At 48.7% G+C, this 24,164-nt stretch overlaps 2 protein-coding genes across 4 annotated transcripts; one reads left to right on the forward strand and one right to left on the reverse strand.

The window, feature by feature from the left end:
• Positions 1 to 6,927: 6,927 nt before the first annotated feature.
• Positions 6,928 to 10,112, forward strand: LOC123063055 (transcription factor bHLH77). Of its 3 annotated transcripts, XM_044486789.1 has the most exons (8): positions 6,935 to 8,213; positions 8,307 to 8,519; positions 8,622 to 8,687; positions 8,773 to 8,841; positions 8,932 to 9,006; positions 9,116 to 9,358; positions 9,443 to 9,533; positions 9,636 to 10,112. In XM_044486789.1, the coding sequence occupies exons 1-8, from the start codon at positions 7,578 to 7,580 to the stop codon at positions 9,671 to 9,673; spliced, it is 1,431 nt and encodes a 476-aa protein (XP_044342724.1). In that variant the 5' UTR covers positions 6,935 to 7,577; the 3' UTR covers positions 9,674 to 10,112. The 3 variants fall into 3 exon arrangements, with proteins under 3 accessions (XP_044342722.1, XP_044342723.1, XP_044342724.1); XM_044486788.1 differs by having other exon boundaries at positions 6,933 to 8,213; positions 8,622 to 8,841; XM_044486787.1 differs by having other exon boundaries at positions 6,928 to 8,519; positions 9,443 to 10,112.
• A 5,729-nt stretch (positions 10,113 to 15,841) lies between these two features.
• On the reverse strand, positions 15,842 to 23,302 carry LOC123063057 (AP-4 complex subunit epsilon). The gene is made up of 11 exons (XM_044486790.1): positions 22,515 to 23,302; positions 21,782 to 21,967; positions 21,439 to 21,654; positions 21,233 to 21,343; positions 20,619 to 20,816; positions 20,373 to 20,504; positions 19,983 to 20,039; positions 19,786 to 19,902; positions 19,026 to 19,103; positions 18,153 to 18,296; positions 15,842 to 17,400 (listed from the first exon to the last, which is right to left on the reverse strand). Exons 1-11 carry the CDS (start codon positions 23,115 to 23,117, stop codon positions 16,375 to 16,377), a joined length of 2,868 nt encoding a protein of 955 aa, XP_044342725.1. The 5' UTR covers positions 23,118 to 23,302; the 3' UTR covers positions 15,842 to 16,374.
• Positions 23,303 to 24,164: the final 862 nt, after the last annotated feature.

The following is a 24,164-nucleotide window of genomic DNA, read 5'->3' on the forward strand; positions in this document are numbered from 1 at the left end:
TGGGCGATATAAGTCATACTGCCTACCAGCATGTCATACTTTGGTTCGGCGGTATTGTTGGACGAGACGATCCGGACCAACATTACGCGTACGCTTACGCGAGACCGGTTCTCCCGACGTGCTTTGCACATAGGTGGCTTGCGGGCGACTGTCTCTCCAACTTTAGTTGAACCGAGTGTGGCTACGCCCGGTCCTTGCGAAGGTTAAAACGGAGTCTATTTGACAAACTATCGTTGTGGTTTTGATGCGTAGGTGAGATTGGTTCTTACTTAAGCCCGTAGCAGCCACGTAAAACTTGCAACAACAAAGTAGAGGACGTCTAACTTGTTTTTACAGGGCATGTTGTGATGTGATATGGCCAAGACATGATGCTAAATTTATTGTATGAGATGATCATGTTTTGTAACCGAGTTATCGGCAACTGGCAGGAGCCATATGGTTGTCGCTTTATTGTATGCAATGCAATCGCGATATAATGCTTTACTTTATTACTAAGCGGTAGTGATAGTTGTAGAAGCATAAAATTGGCGAGACGACAACGATGCTACGATGGAGATCAAGGTGTCGCGCCGGTGACGATGGTGATCATGACGGTGCTTCGGAGATGGAGATCACAGGCACAAGATGGTGATGGCCATATCATCTCACTTATATTGATTGCATGTGATATTTATCTTTTATGCATCTTATCTTGCTTTGATTGACGGTAGCACTATAAGATGATCTCTCACTAAATTATCAAGAAGTGTTCTCCCTGAGTATGCACCGTTGCGAAAGTTCTTCGTGCCGAGACACCACGTGATGATCGGGTGTGATAGGCTCTACGTTCAAATACAACGGGTGCAAAACAGTTGCACACGCGGAATACTCAGGTTATACTTGACGAGCCAAGCATATACAGATATGGCCTCGGAACACGGAATCATATAGTAGATATGATCAACATAGTGATGTTCACCAATGAAACTACTCCATCTCACATGATGATCGGACATGGTTTAGTTGATTTGGATCACGTGATCACTTAGAGGATTAGAGGGATGTCTATCTAAGTGGGAGTTTCTTAAGTAATATGATTAATTGAACTTAAATTTATCATGAACTTAGTCCCTGATCGTATCTTGCTTGTTTATGTTGATTGTAGATAGATGGCTCGTGCTGTTGTTCCGTTGAATTTTAATGCGTTCCTTGAGAAAGCAAAGTTGAAAGATGATGGTAGCAATTACACGGACTGGGTCCGTAACTTGAGGATTATCCTCATTGCTGCACAGAAGAATTACGTTCTGGAAGCACCGCTGGGTGCCAGGCCTGCTGCTGGAGCAACACCAGATGTTATGAACGTCTGGCAGACCAAAGCTGATGACTACTCGATAGTTCAGTGTGCCATGCTTTACGGCTTAGAATCGGGACTTCAACGATGTTTTGAACGTCATGGAGCATATGAGATGTTCCAGGAGTTGAAGTTAATATTTCAAGCAAATGCCCGGATTGAGAGATATGAAGTCTCCAATAAGTTCTATAGCTGCAAGATGGAGGAGAACAGTTTTGTCAGTGAGCATATACTCAAAATGTCTGGGTATAATAATCACTTGATTCAATTAGGAGTTAATCTTCCAGATGATTACGTCATTGACAGAATTCTCCAATCACTACCACCAAGCTACAAGAGCTTCGTGATGAACTATAATATGCAAGGGATGAACAAGACTATTCCCGAGCTCTTCGCAATGCTGAAAGCTGCGGAGGTAGAAATCAAGAAGGAGCATCAAGTGTTGATGGTCAATAAGACCACTAGTTTCAAGAAAAAGGGCAAAGGGAAGAAGAAGGGGGACTTCAAGAAGAACGGCAAGCAAGTTGCTGCTCAAGAGAAGAAACCCAAGTCTGGACCTAAGCCTGAAACTGAGTGCTTCTACTGCAAGCAGACTGATCACTGGAAACGGAACTGCCCCAAGTATTTGGCGGATAAGAAGGATGGCAAGGTGAACAAAGGTATATGTGATATATATGTTATTGATGTGTACCTTACCAATGCTCACAGTAGCACCTGGGTATTTGATACTGGTTCTGTTGCTAATATTTGCAACTCGAAACAGGGACTACGGATTAAGCGAAGATTGACTAAGGACGAGGTGACGATGCGCGTGGGAAACGGTTCCAAAGTTGATGTGATCGCGGTCGGCACGCTACCTCTACATCTACCTTCGGGATTAGTATTAGACCTAAATAATTGTTATTTGGTGCCAGCGTTGAGCATGAACATTATATTTGGATCTTGTTTAATGCGAGACAGTTATTCATTTAAATCAGAGAATAATGGTTGTTCTATTTATATGAGTAATATCTTTTATGGTCATGCACCCTTGAAGAGTGGTCTATTCTTATTGAATCTCGATAGTAGTAATACACATATTCATAATGTTGAAGCCAAAAGATGCAGAGTTGATAATGATAGTGCAACTTATTTATGGCACTGCCGTTTAGGTCATATCGGTGTAAAGCGCATGAAGAAACTCCATACTGATTTGCGGATGTCAGGAACTTACGACACAACGATGCGGGAGCAACTTGCGATGCAATTGACGATGCCGGCAGCAACTTGCGATGTAACTGATTTGCTTTGGGTTGAGTTGTTCCTCTATGCATAGCAGCAATGTTCGGCCCGCGCTCCAGAAGATTTCCTCCTCCGCCTCGGTATCCCGCTCCTCGACGACGATGAGGGCGCGGAGGTGGTCGATCTCGGCGGCGAAGCGGTGGAGCTCCATATGGACCTCAGCCTTCTCCTTCTATAGGCGCCGCATCATGACCATGGCCTTGCTGGAGGCGCTGGCCGCGGCGAGGCGCTCCTCCTCCATCTCGCCTCACGGCGCCCATGGTCTCCTCCTCCGCCTCCACCCTCGCCGCCCCTCTTCCTCCCCTTCTCCACCCCACCCCTCTTCCTCCCCGTCCCCGCCCTGCCCCTCTCCTTCCCCGTCCCTGCCCCCGCCCCTCTTCTCCCCGCCGTGCATCCACCTCACGGAGCGGCCCCGCCCCTCTTCTCCCTGCTTCCGCTTCACGGAGCGCCGCCGGAGGGGGGAGGGGGGCGGCCGGCAGGAGTTGGCGACGAGCTGGAGGTCGAGATGAGATCGGGAGGCAGTTTTTTCTTTCTTTTATCTCGACCATACCGGTTGACTTATTAGATGTACTGCGGGTTTAATTATCAAAAGCACAGGGACCTTTTGGCAAAAAGCCTGCGATGGTGAACCCGGAGACTCAATCCGTGTTTTATTATTAGGGAGAGATAATGTGGATTTCTACAACTATTTATTCCGTATTTTTTGGAGGGTAAAGCCATGAGATCATCGTAACGATATGCGGACTACTACTCGCGTAAGAGAAACCTACTAGGCCAATGTGTTTGAATATCCTCCAAAGGCAGATGCGCCACCAGACGATAGGCCAAGGATTCCATTTGGTAGGAGTTACTCGTACACAATTTGTTTCATTTTAGTTGACAAAAGTTGATAAGAAATTTTCTATAAGCTATTTTGCAATACGTTCGTGGCGGCGCTTCGGTGCTACCCTAGACGATGTCGAAGAGCTGACAACCTCGTGTTCTCCTTGGCTCTTTAGATCGACAAGTTTAGGGTTTGGTCGACGGTATCATCATTTTGGGAAGGTGAAGGCAATGTGTTGGCTGTTTGGTTCTCTGGCAGCACCTCTGACATGGTTAGTCGTCGATGCTTTAGGCGGGGTTCCAGGGGGCAGCTCATGAGCTTCTGTCTCATGGATGTGCACATCAGGATCCATGCAGTTTTACGGTGGCCTTCATCGGCAAATCTAGTGTCTGGACCGTCGATCCTTCTAGATCAACGTTGTCGACCTTTCTTCGTAGAGTTCCGGGAACGGTGCAGAACTCCAGTTGCGACAACAATTGGCGTGCCATCGGCATGTCGAACCCGAAGAGGATGGATAAATCCTCAAGGACCACAGTGCAATTTTCCTTTTTGAGGGCTTTCTTTGCAGTGCTGTTTTTTCATTACGGAGAAAAAAATATATTCTAAATTGAATTGTGTTCTACGGAAGGAGCAACAAGAGCAACAGCAAGTGGGCCGGCGTCAGGCGTCGTCCACTACTACACACAAGTGAGCGGTTGAATGCTGTCATTAGTGTGCACCGTGAAGTATTATTCATGTTCGAGGAGCACGTTTGTTGAACAAATCTCACAGACAGGCCAATCACAAATCCCCCACACTCGGCGCTCGTATTCCGTGCCGTCTGCGCGCCCGTACTTCCCTTTTGTTTGCGCATGCCTCCACACACGCAACTTCACGGTCTAGCATTCGCACGACCGCGATCCCCATTGATTTGATTAGCTCTCTCACGTGAAAAGATGGGGAGGGTAATAAGTGGAGGCATGTTAAAATCAGTTTTTTTTTTTGAAAAGAAGATATTCCTACGCCCGTTCCAACAGAATTCCATAGCGCAAGTCATCGGGCCCGCTAAAAAGTTTTCAAAGACAAATGTGAAAATTCAGAGGAAAATGAAGGAGTTTACTCCTACGCGCCCGAGCGCTACAACGCTCGATCCTAATCTTTTCAGCCCCCCTGATTTCAACAGGTGAGGGGCCGGTGCGCCAAACCTTCTCCCCTCAATTACGTAAACAGAAAAGTTTTGACGCTTTCTGAAACCGGCCGCTCCAACGCGCGCGCGTCAGATAGCCAAGCCCAAAAATGAAAGGGAAGGAAGAGATCAAACATGATTTTTGAGGCCCGCTGGAAAAAGAAGTGATCGGGCACAAGGGGTTGAAAACCCCAATCAATCAACCAAATCCAATGGGCTGCCGCTGCATCTTCGAGATAAAGAATGAGGGCGAGGCAACGAACGATGATGATTAAAAACCTTCTTGTTTTGTTGGCTAGGAACCGGTTGTGGTGGTGGTGGTGGTAGCGGTAGTAGGATCCAACCCAAAATTCTACTAGTACCGAGTATCCCTTGCGCCCCTCAATTCCTCGATTTAATGATTGGTTCATGGACGCCGTCGGCTCCATCATCAGGGACCATCGCCTTCTCACACCTCTCGGTTGGAAGCTTGGAAATATCCCCGGGTTCGGAAAAACGGGGCGCAAACAACCGTGTAAAATGATTTGTTATGTCCAAATGCTGCCATGTTTGTTTGCACTACCAAGCATTTCTTTATGTTTGCATGCGTCAATCAGGCCAACTCCACCGCACGGCCTCAAACGGACGTGCCTCTGTCCGTTGCGTCGTGAATGCATCCAACACACGGGCGCACCCCAATTGATGTCCGGGGTGGACGTGATTAAAAAAACATAAAAACTAAAATAAAATGTCGAAAAAGTAAATAAAAAAATATAAAAACATAAAACATAAATTAACCATCACGGTCACAAAGCAGCTCAGTTCCATGGTTCACATTCTCAAAATTAACATTAAAAAAACGCCGCCTGCGCGCTCCTGCCGTGTCCGTCGATACCGTGGCCGTCGCCGTCTTCAGTGCCCGCCGATGTCATCGTCGTCACTGACGAGATAAACGTAGTCCGGCGGCGTCCAGAGGTGGGACGACGGTCCATGGTACACGGGGGCGGGTTGGAAGGCGGCAGGTACCTGCACCACCTCCTCTGGTGGCGACGCGTCCCGTACCTGCACCAGTTCACGCCCCCCACGGCGTCGGCCATTTCCGGAGCCATGCACGATCAGCTCCGGTGTTGGCCCACCAGGCCCAGGTGAAACGCGGCCACCGGCTCCTCCTCCATCACCTCCTCCGCCCTCACCATCTCCAGCTCGGGGAAGGCGACGTCGCCGATCGCAGAGAGGGCCATTGGCGCTCATCGTGCGTGTTCATGGAGTCCCCCATGACATATTGCATGAGCCGGGCCTCCTCCTCCGCTGTCATACGAGGAGGTGGAGGTGGCGATGTAGATGGTGAAGGCGATGGCGTGGGCATGAGGCCGTGCACCCGTGTACGCCCACGCACCTCTCGACGTGGCCGCCGCGGCCCCGACGACGTGCCGGCGAAGAAAGAGGCGCGCTGCACGTTGTGCTCGTCCCTTAGCCATGTGTCCTAGAGCACGAAGTCGGGGGCGTACCTATCGTCGTGGAAGAGGTCGTCGGGAAGGAGGAGGCGGCGGCGCTCGATCTCCTCGCGCGCGCACGGCTGCTCGTCGAGACCGACGGGATCGAGACCCGGTCGGCGGAGAGGTGCCAGTTATTGGGGAGGTGGACATTGCTCCACAGGACCGGCGTCCTCGTCTCCCAATACTGCCGGCATACATCCGCGTTGATATACTGCCGGTTGCGCTCGCCGCCGGCCCTAGGGCCGATGGTGAATGGGGCAGGCACGGGGCCCCGACGCGGTGGCGATGCGGCCTCCTCTTTCACGGAGCCGCAACGACGTCCCGAGGAGGAGCCGGTCTCACGGTCATACTTCCCCTTGCAGGCGTGGTTCCATAATCCCATGGCTGCGAGGCGGCCGGCCGGCGAGTTGAGCACAGGGAGAGGCTAGGGTTTGGAGTGGGGCGTGTCGGGTTTCGAGGAGGCAGCGTGCTGGAATGGGGAGTGTGGATGACGACCGGTTCACGGCCTCCCCATTTAAGAAGGACGGCGACCGTTTGCATGGGCGGATGACAGGTGGGGCCGGCCGCACGTACGCATTGATGTTGGCGGGTGGGAGGTAGATAGCCGCCTGCTACGCGGCCCCGATGCAGACGAGCATCGTGTTCGTTTACTGTGCGCCGCGACCCAAACCCAGCGCATGTTTACGCTCGAAATGGGTCAGCTTGGACACAGAACAAACCAAATGGGCTCAGGCCGTCGCGCGTTGGGCCGTCTGATTTATCCTTTTTACCTCAAACGAATCGGGACGGGTGGTGCGGTGGAGTTGGCCTCACCAAATGCAACGCACCCTTTTATTACCCCCGCGGTGAGCTGACCTCTCTCCGTCCGGTGCTTGTGTCTCCAGCCGGCTTCTTCCTCCCCTCCTTGTTTCATGGCGGGGAAGGGTGGGGCGATGATGCCCATAGCCCGTCCAATTTGACCCATGCCGTCCTGGACCTATATCATACGCACACGCGCGCTCTCTACCGCTCCCACCACGCTCTCCCGCAACCTCGTCTCGTCCCGTCTTCTGCTTTTTGCTCGCCTGCGGTGGGAGGGAGCTTTTCGCTTTGGTTTAGGTGCTTCTTTCCCACTCACCACTTTCCTCCGCCCTGCGTGCGGTGTCACGCACACCAAAAGCTCCTGCCTTTGCCTTATCTCAGCACCGGCACCACCCTGCCCCCGCCCCTAGTGGGATTTGGTGGGAGCTGCTCTGCTCGCTCCAGCTACTTGCCTCCCTCGCGCGCTTCTTTGCTCCGCTGGTGTTGGTGTTGCCCTTGGCGTTGGGGGCCAGCGTCACTCTCGCCTCGTCACCGCACCTCACCTCGCCGCACCGCACCGCACGCACGCGCGCGCGCGCGGCGCTCTTCCCTTCTCCTCTCTTCCCGGTGGGCTCGGAATTCGGACGATTTCTTGGTTGCGTCTGCTTGGGGCGCGGCGAGCGGCGGATCTTTTGCGGAATTCCGGCGGGGAAAGGGCGGGGGATGAACTGCGGGCAGCCGGACCAGCTGCCGCCGGCCACGGCGGGCTTCCTCAACCTCAACTGGGACAGCTCCATGGACGCCTCCCATCCGATGGCCTCCTCGCCGGCCTCCAACTCCGCGGCGGCCACCGAGGGGCTCGCACTCCACGGGATCTCGCCGCGGCCGCAGCCGCACTACGGCGCCGGCGGCACGCCGCTCGGCTCGCCCACCAAGCTCAACCTCTCCATGATGGGCCAGTACCGCCACCACCACCACCACAGCCCCTACCCGCCGCCGCCGCCGCAGGTGGGCGGCGCCGGCCTGCCCACCCTGGAGAACCTCATGCCCATGGGCTCCCTCGACCAGTTCCTCGCCGACCCGGGCTTCGCCGAGCGCGCCGCCAGGCTCTCCGGGTTCGGCCCCGCGCAGTTCGGCCTCCCGGACGACGGCCCCGTCGGCGCGCTCAAGGAGCTGGAGCTCGGGAGCGCCCGGGACGACTCGTCGGTGTCCGATCCGGCGTCGGCCGGCGCCGGGATGGCGCTCAAGGGCGCCTCCGACAGCAATGCCAGGAAGCGGAAGGCCGGCGGCGGCGGCAGCAAGGGGAAGGGCAAGGACGCCTCCGTGTCCACCACCTCCGCCAAGGATCTCCTCGCCAAGGTACGCAAGACACATACAGAATTCTGCTCTGTTGTCGAAGGAGCGAGAGGTCGATCTCACCCTGCGAGCACCGCCGTCGCCGTGGCCGTGCAGGAGGACTCGGCGTCGAAGCGCTGCAGGTCCATGTCCATGGAGGAGGCGGAGGAGAATTCCGGCAAGGGGAAGGCCGCGCAGAGCAGCAGCGAGAACGGCGGGAGGAGGCAGGGCAAGGACGGCGCGTCCAAGCTGCCCGAGCCGCCCAAGGACTTCATCCACGTCCGGGCGCGGCGCGGCGAGGCCACGGACAGCCATAGCCTGGCCGAGAGGGTACGTACAATTCTCGGCCTCTCCCTCCCTTGCATTGTGTCAGATCATTTTCACGGCGGAGTAGAATTTCTCATGCCCTGCTTCGTCTTGTGCTGTGCTCAGGTGAGAAGAGAGAAGATCAGCCAGCGGATGAAGCTGCTGCAGGACCTGGTGCCCGGCTGCAACAAGGTACCTGCTCATCATTTCGCAATCGTTGCGATGTGCCTCGGTGTGCCCCCGGATTTGAGACCTGGAGAAATGTTGCCCGTTTCAGGTGGTGGGCAAGGCCGTGATGCTGGACGAGATCATCAACTACGTGCAGTCGCTGCAACGGCAAGTCGAGGTACACGCACGCCCCCATTGCCAACCAAAAACAGATCATGAATTGCCATCTGAAACACTTGTTGCCATTCGTGTCAACTTCTGCCTGCAGTTTCTGTCGATGAAGCTGGCGACGGTGAACCCGCAGCTGGACTTCAACAGCCTGCCCAGCCTCCTTGCCAAAGATGTGAGGACCAAGCATCTACTCCATATGCATGCATACATGCGCGCTCCCGTTGCCACATCCGGCTCAGCTCACTCACTCGTGTGCCGATTTTGGGTTGTGATGATGGCAGATGCAGCAGCAGTCGTGTGGGCAGCTGCAGCAGGGCTCGTCGCATTTTTTCCCGCTGGACGCGTCGGGCGCGCCGCTCCCCTACATGGGGGGCCAGGGGAGCAGCGACCCTCTCGGCTGCGGCATGTCCGACGGCGGCGGCATGGGCGACGACCACGGCGCCATGCACCCGCTCGACCAGGCCTTCTGCCGCCCCATGGGCTCCCAGCAGCAGCACTTCCTCAGCGACGCCGCCGCCTCTCAGGTAACACTTTTTTCTTGAAAAAATCATGTCGCAGCTTTGTTTTTGTAGATGCTGAACAATCTGTGATTGTAAACGTGTGTGCAGGTTGGGGCCTTCTGGCAGGATCTGCAGAGCGTGGTTCAGATGGACATGGGGCAGAGCCAGGAGATCGCCACCTCCTCCAACAGCTACGACGGTGAGTGCAAATCCAGTTTCAATTTCAGCCTGAATTCTGAAGATCGACATCACTTTCAACCAAAGATCCGGATGCTGAATTTTGTTCGGTCCTGCCGATCAGGCTCGTTGCAGACGGTCCACATGAAAATGGAGCTTTGACATGATGATCGCCGGGGAGAAAGCTTGATCCGACTACCACCGACCGCCCTCGACGACCCCCGCTGTACATAGGGAGAAGCAAAGGCAGGCAGGCAGTCAGTCAAGCTTGCCATTGAACCATCCATGGAAGCGCTCTGAGATTCAACCTAACAGTGTTGGGCCCTTCTGGTGTAATGATTCTTTTGAACAAGAAAGTGACCCGGGCGTGCACCAGTAGCTTAGGCTAGCTCAGCGTATCATCATCATCATCATCATCATCTCCTTTCTTGTGCTAAGCTGCTAGCAAGATCGATGGGTACATAGCATGGCTTGCGCATGAATCCATCCTCGGCCACCCTTCGTGCCCATTCCCCCTCAAATGAGAGGGGATCGCATTGGAGATGTGTAATAGTATCATTTGTACTGCCATTATATATATAATATATATATATTTCTAGCCTATAAATACCATTATTAAGAAGATCCTGCATACCAACCATCAGTATGCTAATCTAATATAAGCACGCTGGTTTCGCTAATGAAATCGGAGCCCCTTGGAGAAGGCCAGGAGCCGGGATTGTGGCGGCTTCTTTGGAGCCAGGGCAGGCAAAGAGAGGGTGTGAGAGAGGACATGGACAGAAGGAACAAGCAAGTTGCTGAATGGGGCTGGGATTTGGGATTTGTGGGCGCCTTTCTAGCTGTTGGAATTGGACGGATGAGCAGCCGGACCCGGCGACGGGGACTGCACCGGCTCTGCCCGGCTGGGACACACACACACGCACACGCAGACGGTGGCTGTGCCGTGCCGTGCTGGGTGCTGATGAGGACGGCCTGTAGCTGCCCCATGATTACGAGCAAGTAAAGACGGCGGACTGGACTGATTCTACGCGCGTACTTGCAGTACATCAGACACGCCATTCACTGCGGATTGCCCTGCTCCTGTTCATCTGCGGCTCGCGCCAGTCAGTTAAAATGAGAGAGAGAGAGAGAGAGAGAGAGAGAGAGATCATCGGATCACCGCATTTACAACGCGGATCAGATGAGATCGTCACTGTCTCAGCCGACGACGACGACTGAAATGCTCTTCGTTTTGATAAAGCTGACGATGGGATCTGCCCGTCCCGGGCCGGAGGGGACGGACGGGCGCTCCTTGTCAAACCACACTGTCTGCGCGCGCTGCAGGCTGTAGGCTCCGAGAGAATCATGGCTAATCGGGGCGCCGGATCTCGGAGGCGATCGCAGGAGCAGTGATCGCTGCTCGCTAATTAATCCGAGCACTGCCGCCGCGACGTAATGCAGGCGTACATGACACTCCACGTCCAAATTACGCTTGATCATCACTACGTACCAAATAGCAATGCGGCAGGGGCCGTGGTAGTACAATATATACAGTGTGATGGGTGCTCCTGCTTCGGACAGGGAGCGAAAGACGACGCATCATCTCGCAGGTTTAGGCCTCTTCTGGTTCATAGGATAGGATTATCATAGGAATAGAGATTTTGTAGGAAATGAGATGGCATGTATCTTAAATCCTATGAGTGAGAATAGGAAACGAGATGTTATTTGGTTGACATCAAAGGAATTTTTCCTATGAACTGTGGAGGATAGGAACCAATCCTATGTAGAAATAGGAATCTATTCCTATGAACCAAAGGGCTCTAAAGGAAAAAAATCCAATAAGAATCCTATCCTCTAAAATTTCTATGAAATTCCTCCAAACCAAAGGAGGCCTTAGCAGGGTCACCATGACGGCTCCGACTCGTACCCGGAAACCCTTTTTTTAATACTCGATCTGTTTTAAATTACTCGTCGTGGTTTTAGTTCAAATTTGAACTGAAGAACGAAGGGAGTATATGGCAAGTTAAGTGTACTTCATTATGTATCGATCATTATATGGGCGATCAGATTTGGTGCTGCGTGCGCGTGTTGCTCGTGATCATGGGCGGGCACGCTATTACCTTAATCATTCTTCGTCCGTCCTGTTCTTTTCCGTTTGCAAGGGACGTGCATGCCGGATTGGAGGAAGAGTGGGCTGAAATAATGTCGTGTTAGCTTGGAGGCAAAGGCTCGGAGGGCGTCACATTCGGAGAAAAGTTGTGGATTAGAGAGGAGGGACGACGGCCACGGCAGCAAGGTCACACGTTTCGCTAGCATGGGCTGTTCGTTTCTATGTGTGGTTTCCAAGGACGACCATGCGTTACGTGGCTAGCCATGTCCGTTCAGACAGCCAGCCGATGATAACCTATCCCTGTGGGTATGGCTATACCTTTGCCTGTTGACATCACATCTAATATTGATATATTTCCAAAAAAGTTTCATAAACTTTTCATCAAAGTTCAGACAAGTTGTTTATAAAGTTCTTCGGTCCCAAATACATTTTCTAGGAAAGTTCTTTAATATTTCTAACAAAGTGCAGAAAACCTATTTATAAAGTTCTCCAGCTCCTGGTCCTGTTTATTTATCACTTGCAAATGAAAATGAAAGTTCTTCACTATGCCCAGCAAAGTTCCTCACTAAAAACACAGATAATCTTCTAAAAAACCATAGTTCAATTCCAGTTAAAAAAATGTGTAACAAAATTATCCAAACCTTATCTTGTTCTGAAGATCTTGGCGTCGGGAGTTCAAATATATATAAAGTTTTAAAAACAAATTTTGATTAAACTGTCAAAAGACAACTAAAAGTAACAAAGTTTTTGAAGAGAGAAAAGACAACCTATCCATGCATGTGTACTGTAGCCATGCATGTGTCAGTCTATGGAAAAGAAAAGAGAGGCAGAGAGGCATGCACATGCAAAAGGCCACGATCCATGCATTTGAACAGCGGCTGTGATTCGGGTTGCGCGCACAACCAGTTAGAGAACGCCTTATTCGACAGGTGAGGTATCTGAATACTAATAAGAATATACCTCTACATGGTATATTCTCAGAAAACTTTGTCAATGTCGAAACTCGGAATATTTGGTCATCCATATGCGCTGTGTGATTCTTCAGTACGCGTGCACATTGAACCCTGCGTTCGTATAATGAACAATGATCAAAACTGAACCAACCAGTACAAAAGTCACTGTGTGCATTTAAAAACCGAACTAAAAAACCATACCGAAAATAAACCGATCCGAACCATTTGAACTTTGCCTTTTTATGGTATATACCTAACCGAATAAACCGAAGTAAAAAATAATTTTATATTTCTTGTGATGAACAACCATACAAGTTGTCATTTTTCTTGTACATGAGTCAAATTCACTACTAAGAACATTTTTTTTTTCTTGTAACATAGTCATTTTTTGCTCTTTTTAAAATGCTAAGCACGTCCATAACCATCAACAGATGAATCAATGCATGCATATAGCAATGCCCTATACTTATATATATAGTTATATACCATTTGTGTAAAACAGTAGTATGTGCTTTGAGTCATAAATTTGCAAATTATTATTACGTCATTTTCAAATTCGCGTCGACTTTGGTTATCATGGTATATGCTGAAACCATACCGAAATAATTTCATATATACCGAAACCGAACCGTATTTTAGTTTCATATCATATTTAATGAAGTATTAATACCGTACAAACCAAAAACATATAAACCGAACCATGTAAACCGAATAAAGCGAACGCACAGAGTGCAGTACAAGAGAAGAGAAGGATGATTGTCTGCTCAATCAAAGCCATTTTTTGGTGTACCTCAAACACGTGATTAGCTGGTACTGCACTGCACCGGATGAGCATCGACCGATCATGCGTTGCGTTGCGTTGGGCCCATCCGGAAGGGAAGGCGACCTCCATTAATCCCCTCCCCGGCCGCTGCTGCTGCTGCTCCACCATACCAACCCGACGCCGCCGCCGCCGATGGCCCCGTTCGTGGCTGGCGTGATGCCGATCCCCCTCCTAACAAGCAATGCGGTGTCTCATCTCTCCGTAAGCAAGCGTGGCGGAGGCGATCCGCGCGCACGTCCCCGTCGTCGGAAGGCAATTCACCATTAGGTTTTACTACTACAGTTTATTACCGCTGCTGCTGCCGCTCTACGCGTGGTGCGGCGGCGCAGGGGAGGTCGACAGGTGGCCATGCATGGCCCGGGCCGGATCGGGAGCCTTGGCGGGGTGGGGGCGGCGGGGAGCCAGGGCTGCCGCTGCGTTCAGGGACGGGCCGCTCCTCCTGTGCCGATCGGCGGACTGTCCCTCCCCGCCGCCCCCACCATGATGTCGCCGATGGCCGGCCCCCGGCCGAGAGCGACGTACGGCGCCGCGGTCCTCGCGTCGCGTGGTACCCCCGCGCCGTGCCTACCTGGCGGCTGGTCCCCGTCCGTGCATGCATGCATCCATCGCTCGGTGTCATCTCCGGATACGACTCCGGGTCGAGACACGCGCGCGGGCGCGCTCCCGTCGCCGTCGGCCTCGCCGCCTCGATCGCCGGCCGGCCGGCCACCGCTGCCTGCCCGATCCCGTCGGCGAGGCAGGCCCCGGCTCGTGGGACTCGCTCGGGCAGGGCGCGCGCCGGACGCCGGTACGGTCATGGCCGATGACAACTGTTGAGAATAGGGCGTATGTGTCGTGTGGGCCGTGGTGGATAGATAGATCATGCAAGTGATAACGTAGTACTCCGGTACGTGATTGGTGCCGTCGCTTCCATGATCGATCGGGGCTCGTCCAGATATGCAGTACGTGGTACGTACCGCCGGGTCTCTCTCTCACTCTCTCACGTGGTCTGCCGCTTGCTACTGCCTCCTCTCCTGCTGCTGAGTGACCTGACCGGGTAGACTGGCACTGGCAGCCGGCCGGGTAACGGACGAACCCATCGTCGTCATGTACAACATGTACAGAGGCATATGCTACAGGAGTTCCACGGAGATGCTGCCAGAGCCTCACGTGCGTGCGCCTGCCCTGCATGTATACGCACGTCTTTTCCCTGTAAGCTGATTAGCCGATATACCAGTGTAAAAATAAACAGGCGCCTCGGACCATGCCCCAAGGGGTGCAACAGGCTTGAAACTGATCCATACAATATGGAGGTGAATCGCAAAATGAAAAATGGAGGCAGATCTTATGGTGTTTGCTTCTGCAATTTTCGATGATTGCTGGCATATGGCTTGCGATTTGGTCGTGTGCTGTTTGAGCACGCGCCTCGTGAAACAAACAATGTAGCGCATGATTTACCAAAAAGTGCTGCTACACCCTTCGATCCATATTTCTTGTTTTAGATTTATCTAGATGCGCACGAGTAAGCATTTGGAAATAGAGGAACGTGAGAGTGTTCGGATCGTACCAAATCAAAAATGAACGGAAGACTGTGGACTTGATCTTCGACGACTTACGCTATGGCAGGAGTATTTGGAGGACGACCTATATCTGAGCAGTAGAGTAGCATTAGGAGTGGGGTGGAGGCTTTGGTTGGGGTCAGCTTGTGACTACCAACTAACACAATGTAAAAACTCTTGTACATATTTTCCCTCTTCTACAATATGGCTTACGATTTTCAATGATTGCTGGCATATGGCTTGCGATTTGCTCGTGTGTTGTTTGAGCACGCGCCTCATGAAACAAACAGTGTAGCGCATGAATTACCAAAAAGTGCTGCTACTCCCTTCGATCCATATTTGGCGTACCTTTGAAAAAAAAATCTTATATAGGATGCAACCCTTATCACTAATCAATAGAGGGGTTCCAAGTGTAAATACAGCATCTGCTTGACTAGTCACCTACTCCCTCCGGTCTTTTTTACTCTGCATATTAGAATTCTCCGGAGTCAAACTTCATAAAGTTTGATCGTATTTATATGAAAAAATATCAACATCTGGCATGCTAAAGTTATATAATATGAAACTTTAAGTCATGACACATCTAGTGATATTGATTTCAGATTATGAATGTTGACACTTTTTTCTATAAAGTTGGTCAAACTTTACGAGGCTTGACTTCAGTCAAATCTTATATGCGAACTAAAAAGGACCGGAGGGAGTACATTCTTACCTTGTCATCCTGTAGCCCAATCGCCGTGCTTCAATCAATACAGTACCGAGCGTCATCACGTTTTCCCAACGAAATGCAGTCAAGGTTGATGGCAGATTCTACAACAACACTCCCTAGACCAAACCAGCCAAAATTGACCCAGGTTTGAAAAAGAGAAAAATGCATGACAACATTGGCAGCGCTTTAGCATGAACCCAACAAGGAAACAAAAAAAATTCACAACACAAAGTATTTCTAGTTTTTCCACTGTCTCTTGCCAATGGCAAACTTACATTTTATTCCATCCGGTTCTAAAAGGAATTGACAACACAGAGTATTTCTAGTTTTTCCAGTGTCCAGTCTACTGTATATGTCCAATATATGGGTAAAATATCAAACATCGACTCGACACGACAGGCCGCCCCCCTCCCTCTCCGAGCTAAACAAAACAACGCTTCTGGACCCTCTGGCCTCATCATGATGTACAAATTACACATCAAGTAATAAACACATGTACACACACACTAGTCTCAACAAGAAAATTTTACCATGCGGAAAAACGCAACAGGAAAATTAACCCGCAGACACGTCTGCCCATCAACCCGCGCAAACCGCTCCCAACTAGGAGGGGAAAGGGCGTGCCTTGCGACTCAAAACCAAATACACCGCTCGCTCCTGTGCTGATCAAGCAGCCGTTCACCGACAAGACCATCTTGGGGGCAGACTCATATTGCCCCAACTTGTGCACACTGAAAATCTGCGGTATATTCTAGCCTAGAAGGTCCTTGAAAAGATTTGGGTTGTTCCCTGTTGGAGTCACGCCAACCTGCCTCGCGGTGGCGTCCTTCTGCAACGCATCTTGAAGGCTATGGCCCTTTTTTGTCGTTGCTCCTTTTTGTGCGGGTTCTGTGGATGCACTGGTGGCGCCAGTTTGTACATCATCTGAGAAGATGGACATAAGGTCTGGTGTGTTGGAAGCGCTGGGAGCTGAGGTTCCAGAAAGCGCGGGAGAGGCTGATGCTGGTCCAAGGAGCCCATCTAACTGTGAGAAGGGGTCAGCAGATGGAGCACTTGATGAAACAGGCTCTTCACCCAGATCCAACAGATCTGGTGGTGGGGCAGCAGGGGTTACTTGCTCCTTAGCAGGCTGAGGTGTTACTTTCTCAGTCGAGGAACTCTCTTTTGCTGCCTTCCGACCAGCATGTCCCTTGCGATTAGGTTTAGCAGCTGAGGAACCAAAAAGTGAAGCAGCCAGCCGTTGCTTTTCTGCTGAAACTTCTGTTCCCTGCTGCTGACTCTTAGAACCATACGAGGACTCCCTTGCCTGTGAAGTTACCAACCCTCCCCCGTCAGAGTTGGAACCCCCATTGGCTGCTTGTTGGCTAGAGGTCGAGCTTGAAGGTGTAGAAGAGGAGGCATATGATTCCCTTCCCCATTTCTTTTGAACCCCATCAAGACGAAGTTTGGCACCAAATTCACCAGAAACTGCATTGCCTGATTGCTGGGACCTTGCCTGATGATGGTCTTCCCTATAGTGACTTGGTTCTGGAACTGGAACAAGGTCAGTAGTCGGCAGGGAAACACTACTTTGTGAGGTTGCTGTAGGTAGTGAAGGTTTAGGTAGCTCATAGGCTTCAAATCTAAGAGCATGAGCAGATGTCTCATGTTGGTCTTGGGCTCTGTAGTTACCAACACTTACAACGCCTGAGCGTTCACTTTCAGGAATGTAAGGTGTCGCGCCATTTTCCAAGGCTTGCTGCACATAACTGTTCAGAAATGTGAGGTTTTTATCGACCTGCAACATAAATTAATATTCTTAGATTTATACTATTAGATAATTTCAGAACATTGTGCAGAGAAGCTAAATCACAATAAATGCATCTATTTTTCGATGCCAACACTTGCAAATGAGTCGTTTACATTGAGACTAAAGTAAACAAATTCACAACAAAAGCATGTTTATCCTGGTTTCCATGATACCTTAGGTAAAAAAAAATAAGACCACATTTGGGTTAATTACATTTTGTTGCAGTTTTATTTACTCTGGATGCTATATGGTCTGCTTCATCTTTTGGCTAAGGCTTCTTTTGGCATTTTGGTGAATTGCAGTAATCTTGTTTGGTTGAATCATGTTTACATATTTCACTGTTTCGCAACTTGTCAAAGTACTTCATTAAGATGAGACTAATGTGAGTGGAATACCATTGGATAATGTAATTTATCAAACTTTAGTTTGACTAGTCAACAGAATAAACTTCTAGCAACTTCTTAGCACAAGCCCTTTAAAAAGCTTTGTTTAAAAAATCTACGCCTACTTGCAGTCAAAACATCCAATATATGCCACAACATATCCCAAATTATGCTGCCCAACTGTCCTCGGGTTTTCATAGGAGTCCTCCATCCGAACTTCAGATGCCCCAAAAATATAGTGCACAGGACACAACTTAAAACCAGGTCGCTTTTTATACTATTAAAAACAAACATTTCCTAATTAAATAAACAGAACAATCGAAGTACCAAGCTTAGTACAAAAAAGCATAACATTACCTCAATATCTTCACAGCTTGCATCTATGGGCATCACACTTTCAACAGCCTGTTTGTCCAAGCCTAGTAAGGCTTGTACCTCATATGCACGCTGCTGCAAGTCTGTTGAATGTGAAGATGATAGTTCATCTACCAATGACTGAAACTGCAAACAGCAATAGGACAGATTTATAAAATATTAGAAATACAAACAAGATAAAGGTACCAAACCTACAAATAAGAGTTCTTTTAACTTATCGAAGAGCTTTAGTCTGAACCAAAGTTGACAATTTCTTTACTGCACCTTCGCTAAAAGGTGGACAATATTTACATTACATGCATTCCAATGTTTTCTTCTCACATGAAATTATTTCCTTTACATCATTCAGCATTGAATCATGTACCAGACCAAGCAGTGGTTTTACTTCTTTACAACCATACTGTTACCATCACGAGAAAGAATTCAGGGAAAAGGTTGTCATACAGTTACACAAAAAAGGCACTGTACTATGACAACATAGATGACAAACTGACCATACTTCAGTTTTCTTTTAGTTGTTGGTGCTCAAACATCATACTGCAAAATGATTTCACCAAGAATCTGTGCTATGCTCAAATTAATAATAGATGAAAAGCGGAACAACTGCCTGCCCACAAAGGCAAATGCGCCAAGGATGAACCTTGGATATGCATGTCAATGTAATATAACAGAACTCTAGGCAACACAGTTTCTACTAACTTACCAACCATTGTTATACTTGTGAAAACAATATGTATCTCTTTCAGTGCACATGCAAAGCTTTTGTCTGAACCATAATTTGGCTCAAAAACATTCAACAACCAATGACGAGAAATGTTTAAATGAGGCTAAAAGAATGTGCATATTTTCATTTACCTCAGGCAACATATCAGACTTCCTTCCAACAGCAATTTCAAATGCAAATATCTTCAAAATTGCCGAGACTGCATAACCCTTGAAGAAGCGGAAAAGAACACATGTCAAGTAAAAAATATGTATATAAGCAACACAACATAGATTTGTACAACAACAGAAGTGGAAATAATAGCTTGCTTGAATATAAAGCATGCCATAATGTGGTTAGATTAGATGAATCTGAACACGAGGATGAAGCAGCTTCAATCATGGCATATAAAATTGACGGTCATGCATATTTGTGAAACTCAAAGGGAATACATATTTAACTTGGTACTTGATCAAAGTCGATAGTATTAGTAATACTCCCTCTGTTTTGATTTAGTCTGAATATTAGCTTTGTCTTAAGTCCGACTTTATAAAGTTTAACTATGTTTATAGAAAATAAAAGAAAAATTTAAAATAACGAATATATGGTACGAAAATATGTTCAATGATCAATCCAATAGTATTGATTTGGAATTGCAGATGTCAATACACACTTGGTCAAAATTTACAAAGTTTGAATTCAGCATATATGCGAAGTAAATAAAAACAGAGGGAGTATTGAATAGCTATGCTGTAAATGTTTTGATTATAACAGATATGTACAACATGAAGTACTTTGTAAATTGCAAAAACTGTTCCTGAATGGTAAATGGACACTACAACCAAATATAACAGGTACTATTTCAGCTTGACCAAAGCAACTCCAACTGTGTTAGGCAAAAAAAGAGCATACCCTAACAGTGTCATCAGTTGGGTGGGCCTCTGCCACATCACATAACTTCCCGATGATATAAGAAGCAGGATGCTTCCCGTCTGCTGTTCCGTATTCCCCCAAAACCCAGCATATGATCTGAAAGTAAAGGGAAACGATATAAATTACCTCCCAAAACTCACCTTGGGATAGAAAGAAAAAACAAACCAATCAATTACCTGCAAAAATGAGGACGGAAGCTTTGGCTCCCCCAGAATCCGGAGATAGGAATTGACCTGTTAAAGAAGGAGAGAGTTATATAACTGATCAAGCAGTGAGAAAATCCTAAAACAAAGAATCGTGCATCCAGTTGAGGAGGCTCCTAGAGTATTGTTGGCATACTCCACAATATCAAGCACAACAACATAGCAGCAACTGAAGCATAAATAACATTTAATTTCCCTCCAGCACCCAATGTGGCCAATTCAGTGCGAACATTCTTTTTCCATCCCAAGATATATAGCTCATTAGCTGATCACGACAGTTAAAAATGCCCATACTAGCAGTATCACGTTTAGCATTAACAAACTCAGCTGCAAGGGGTTACAGGAATAGTTGAGAGTACATACAGCTGATGATCTCAATTGACTATCAGCACCTTCATCCTCCTCTCCAAATCCTTCAGCGATAAGCCGCATTAAATTGTGTGCAACTCTAATGTTGACAAGGTCCCCAGCATGCTCAAAGACTTTGTTCATGGTCTGGAAAATAATAGAAGGAATTAATGGACCTTCTAAAAAGTAAAAATTAAGCAACCACCGCATGAAAATTACATCAAGTGCTTGACAAGAAATACACAGATACTCATAGATTACCTGAATGAACCACTGATTGCTGGGCGCAAATTGTTCTGCTAGCTCAACACAACGTGATGCAATTTCTGCCTTATAATGGTGATCAGTTATGCTGATCATATACTCGATCATCCGATCAACAATCACTTCAACATTAGTTGATTTTGTCATCTTATAAAGAAGCTCAAAGGTCTTGCGCTTCAGAGTGTCATCAGGGTCCTATTCATAAGAGCATCTAACGGGTGAGAAATCGGAATACAAAAACAGAAATGCTGATGCAATTACATGCATCGAACAAGACCACGGATAATAACTGAAATGGATATGACATAATGGCAAATAAACTAGGTAGAGTGGTAACTGGTAAGCACATTGAATCAAACAATTTGATATAGCTTTTACCTCACTATAATTACTTCCTCCTAGAGTTGATACAAGGGAACATGAAAATGAACAGCATGTCACCATTTCCAACAAGATTAAGTTCAGCAGCCGGAACATGATTTTAATGAAGGATTTTACATTCATTTTATTACACCAAGCAACAAATATATTTGATATGGATGACATCAGCATAATAGACAGCCTATTAATTGAAATATATTCTTAAGATGATAAGTTTTCACATTCCTCACCTCTAAGCAATCAATAACAGCCAGTTGGTGCTGTTCTGCAATATCAGGATTTATTTTTATTAGTCTTCCAAGAGCATCAATGCCCATGTACTTCAGATTATGGCTATCACTCTGCAAACAGGATTGGGGCAAGCAAGCGTTAGCTTAGTGAGGTAACAATCATAGTATCATGAAAGTATTTATTTTTCCCTAAAAAATGTCAAGACCTTCAAAAATTTCGATGTTGTTTCAGCAGCAGCGTCTAGCATCTTAGAGTTTGGGAAAATGCATGATACACAGCATATGCATTCATACAATATCGCATTGCCAATGTTGCTCGCTGTGTCACCCTTCCTGAATATGTCACCCAAGACAGTGTACATATGACCACTCGCTGACTTGTCACCGCTACCCAGCACAGCAAGTATTTTCAATAGTTTTATCTGAAAATAGCAACAGAAAAATCAGAGGAAATACGATGGTGCCAATTAAAGAACCCCAAATCAGAACCTACCTATTAACCTAGCATCACTGAACACATCGACCAAGTAAAAAGTAAAGCTCACAGACCTGAATAAATGGTGCGGGCATTTGATGGTAATCGTAGGAAGTTGGAAGCCTCCTCTCTGCAACTTGTTTGAGGATGTTAACAAAACTAACAACTAAGTCCTTGTACGCGTTTGGATCTTCCAAAATCAGGTCATAGAGTGGGCACAGAGTTGCACCCATCACCCCAGGATCATTATCACAGAGTCTCTGCAAAACAATAAGCACCACTACTCAAAACCCATCTCATAAATAATAACGCATTTACATCTGCTAAGAGTTCCTAAAAATCCCAACGAAGCACTCTGGTTGCTTATCAGAGCTCCCTCTATGTCATGGTCTGAGATCAAAAAAATTGCTCTATCCTACATTAAATATAAACGGTAAATTGCATTGAACAGATACAAAAGGTGCATATTCAGGCTTAATGAACCCACATCTTTGCACCAGAATTGCAACACGAGACATGAAAGACCTAAGGTGTGTAGAACTCACATTTAACGTCCAGTTCAAGCTCAATAGATGCAATGGCAATAGCTAGTTGCTGCAACTCAAAATATAAATTGAACATATACAAAACATGAAACTTTAGCACGATTAACAGTAGCGCATGTTCCTTTGAGCAAGATAAAATAACAGTACCCCATGCGCCTCTGGGATAATAAGCTACGGCATGAGAGGGACAAATTATTCTACTTCTATTGTAGTTGGGGAAAGAAATTCTAATTTGAACATGAGGTAAAATGTTTGGGGGGACCTTGCGGAAGTTGGAGACGAGGTGGGAAACGGAGGAAGGGGATCGCTGGTAGAAGCGGTGGAGCGCCATGACGGCCTTCTTCCTGACGGCCTCCTTGGGGTGCGCGAGGAGATCGACGACCTGGGGCAGCACGGCGGGGATGGCCTCCTCGCCGATGAGGCGGCTGGCGGCGGTGAGCGCGGCGCAGACGACGAGGTAGTTGTCGGACCTGAGGTCCTTCTGGATGGTGTTGACGACGAGGATGACGAGGTCGTGGCGCTCGTCGATGAAGAGCGCGACGGCGAGGTAGCCGGTGCGCTTGAGCGGGAGGGACTCGTCGTGGGTCATCTTGACGGCGTGGATGTGGCCGAAGGAGGCGTCGTGGCCGAGCATCTCGGCGTAGACGAGGCGGAGGAGGAGCTCCTTCATCTTGCGGCGCGGCACGTCGGGGTCGGCGAGGCGGCGCTTGAGGTGGTCGAGCTCGCGGGAGATGATGCGGTCCTCCTCCGCCTTGGAGCGCGCCTCGCCGATGGACTTGACCAGGTCCAGGAACTCCTTCGACTGCCCCCACCCGCCCTGCGACCCCATCGCCAGCTCCCGCCCGATCGTCCGGAGCTGCTCCATTGCGTGCGTGCGTGCGTGCGTCCGCCCGCCGGGACACGCGGGGGCCGGTGGGTCGCCGCCGGTGAGGGGGCGCGGGGAGTGTGAGATCTGGATCGGGCGGGGGCAGGGGGGAGGTGGGTTTCGTCTCGGGGTAGAAGGGGATCGGCCTGGTTTTCTTTCTTCTTTGCCTTTCTTTTTTGTTTTGTTTTTTTGCCTGGGTTGTTTTGCTTTCTCCAAGGGTGGCCTTGTTCTATTCATCTACTGTGCACCGGTTTGCAAAAAGAAATCATTTTTGGATGGAGAAATTTGTGATCTAGTAGAAATGTGTTTAATAATTGCACATATGGCAAGGGTGCAGTTGGCACTTAGTGTGTGCAAGGAGGGGGCTTTTATGATTGTACATGTGACAAGCGTGCAGTTGGTACTCGTGTCGCGGAGGGTGAAGCACCGGCGGCGAGGAGGAGCACGGTCAAGGGGCGGGTAAGGGGAGAGGGAACAAGGGCGGCAACAGCCACATCGTGAGCGAGGGGGAGGGTGTGTGCGCACGCGTTGAGGGGACAGTGTCGGTGGCAACATGCGTGTGTGTGTGTGGGGGGGGGGGGGGGGTAGATAACAAAAGTGTATAATCAATCATATATCACATAAAGCATGTAAAACAAAAGACATAGAACATAGGGCTGCCAAGAGGAAGCCACGCAAGCCAGAAAGTTACTTGTGATGGAGAGAAAGGGGATAAAGTGGAAAGTGGCCAAGTGGCAGCAAACAGCTCTGGTCATTGTATTATTCACGAATGAACACCCTAAGGGCATGGCCAATACATAGCCCCAGGGTGATGCCTCACATGCCATGTAGGATCGGATAACAGAAAAAGCAGGTTCGGATGGGGAAGCAGGATCCTTTTCAGGAGGCGGGTGCTTAGAGACAAAAAGTATGGTCCAGTGCATAAAGTTGAAAAACTTAAAATGGAGAGGAGGGATGCATGTGTAATGAGAGTCACTTTCCATTTTTTTTGATGAGGTCACTAGTAGTAGCTTGCATTGGGGAGAAAAATCAACACATATGCTTCAA

The sequence above is a fragment of the Triticum aestivum genome, chromosome 3A (assembly GCF_018294505.1).
Source record: "Triticum aestivum cultivar Chinese Spring chromosome 3A, IWGSC CS RefSeq v2.1, whole genome shotgun sequence".
Lineage (NCBI taxonomy): Eukaryota > Viridiplantae > Streptophyta > Magnoliopsida > Poales > Poaceae > Triticum > Triticum aestivum.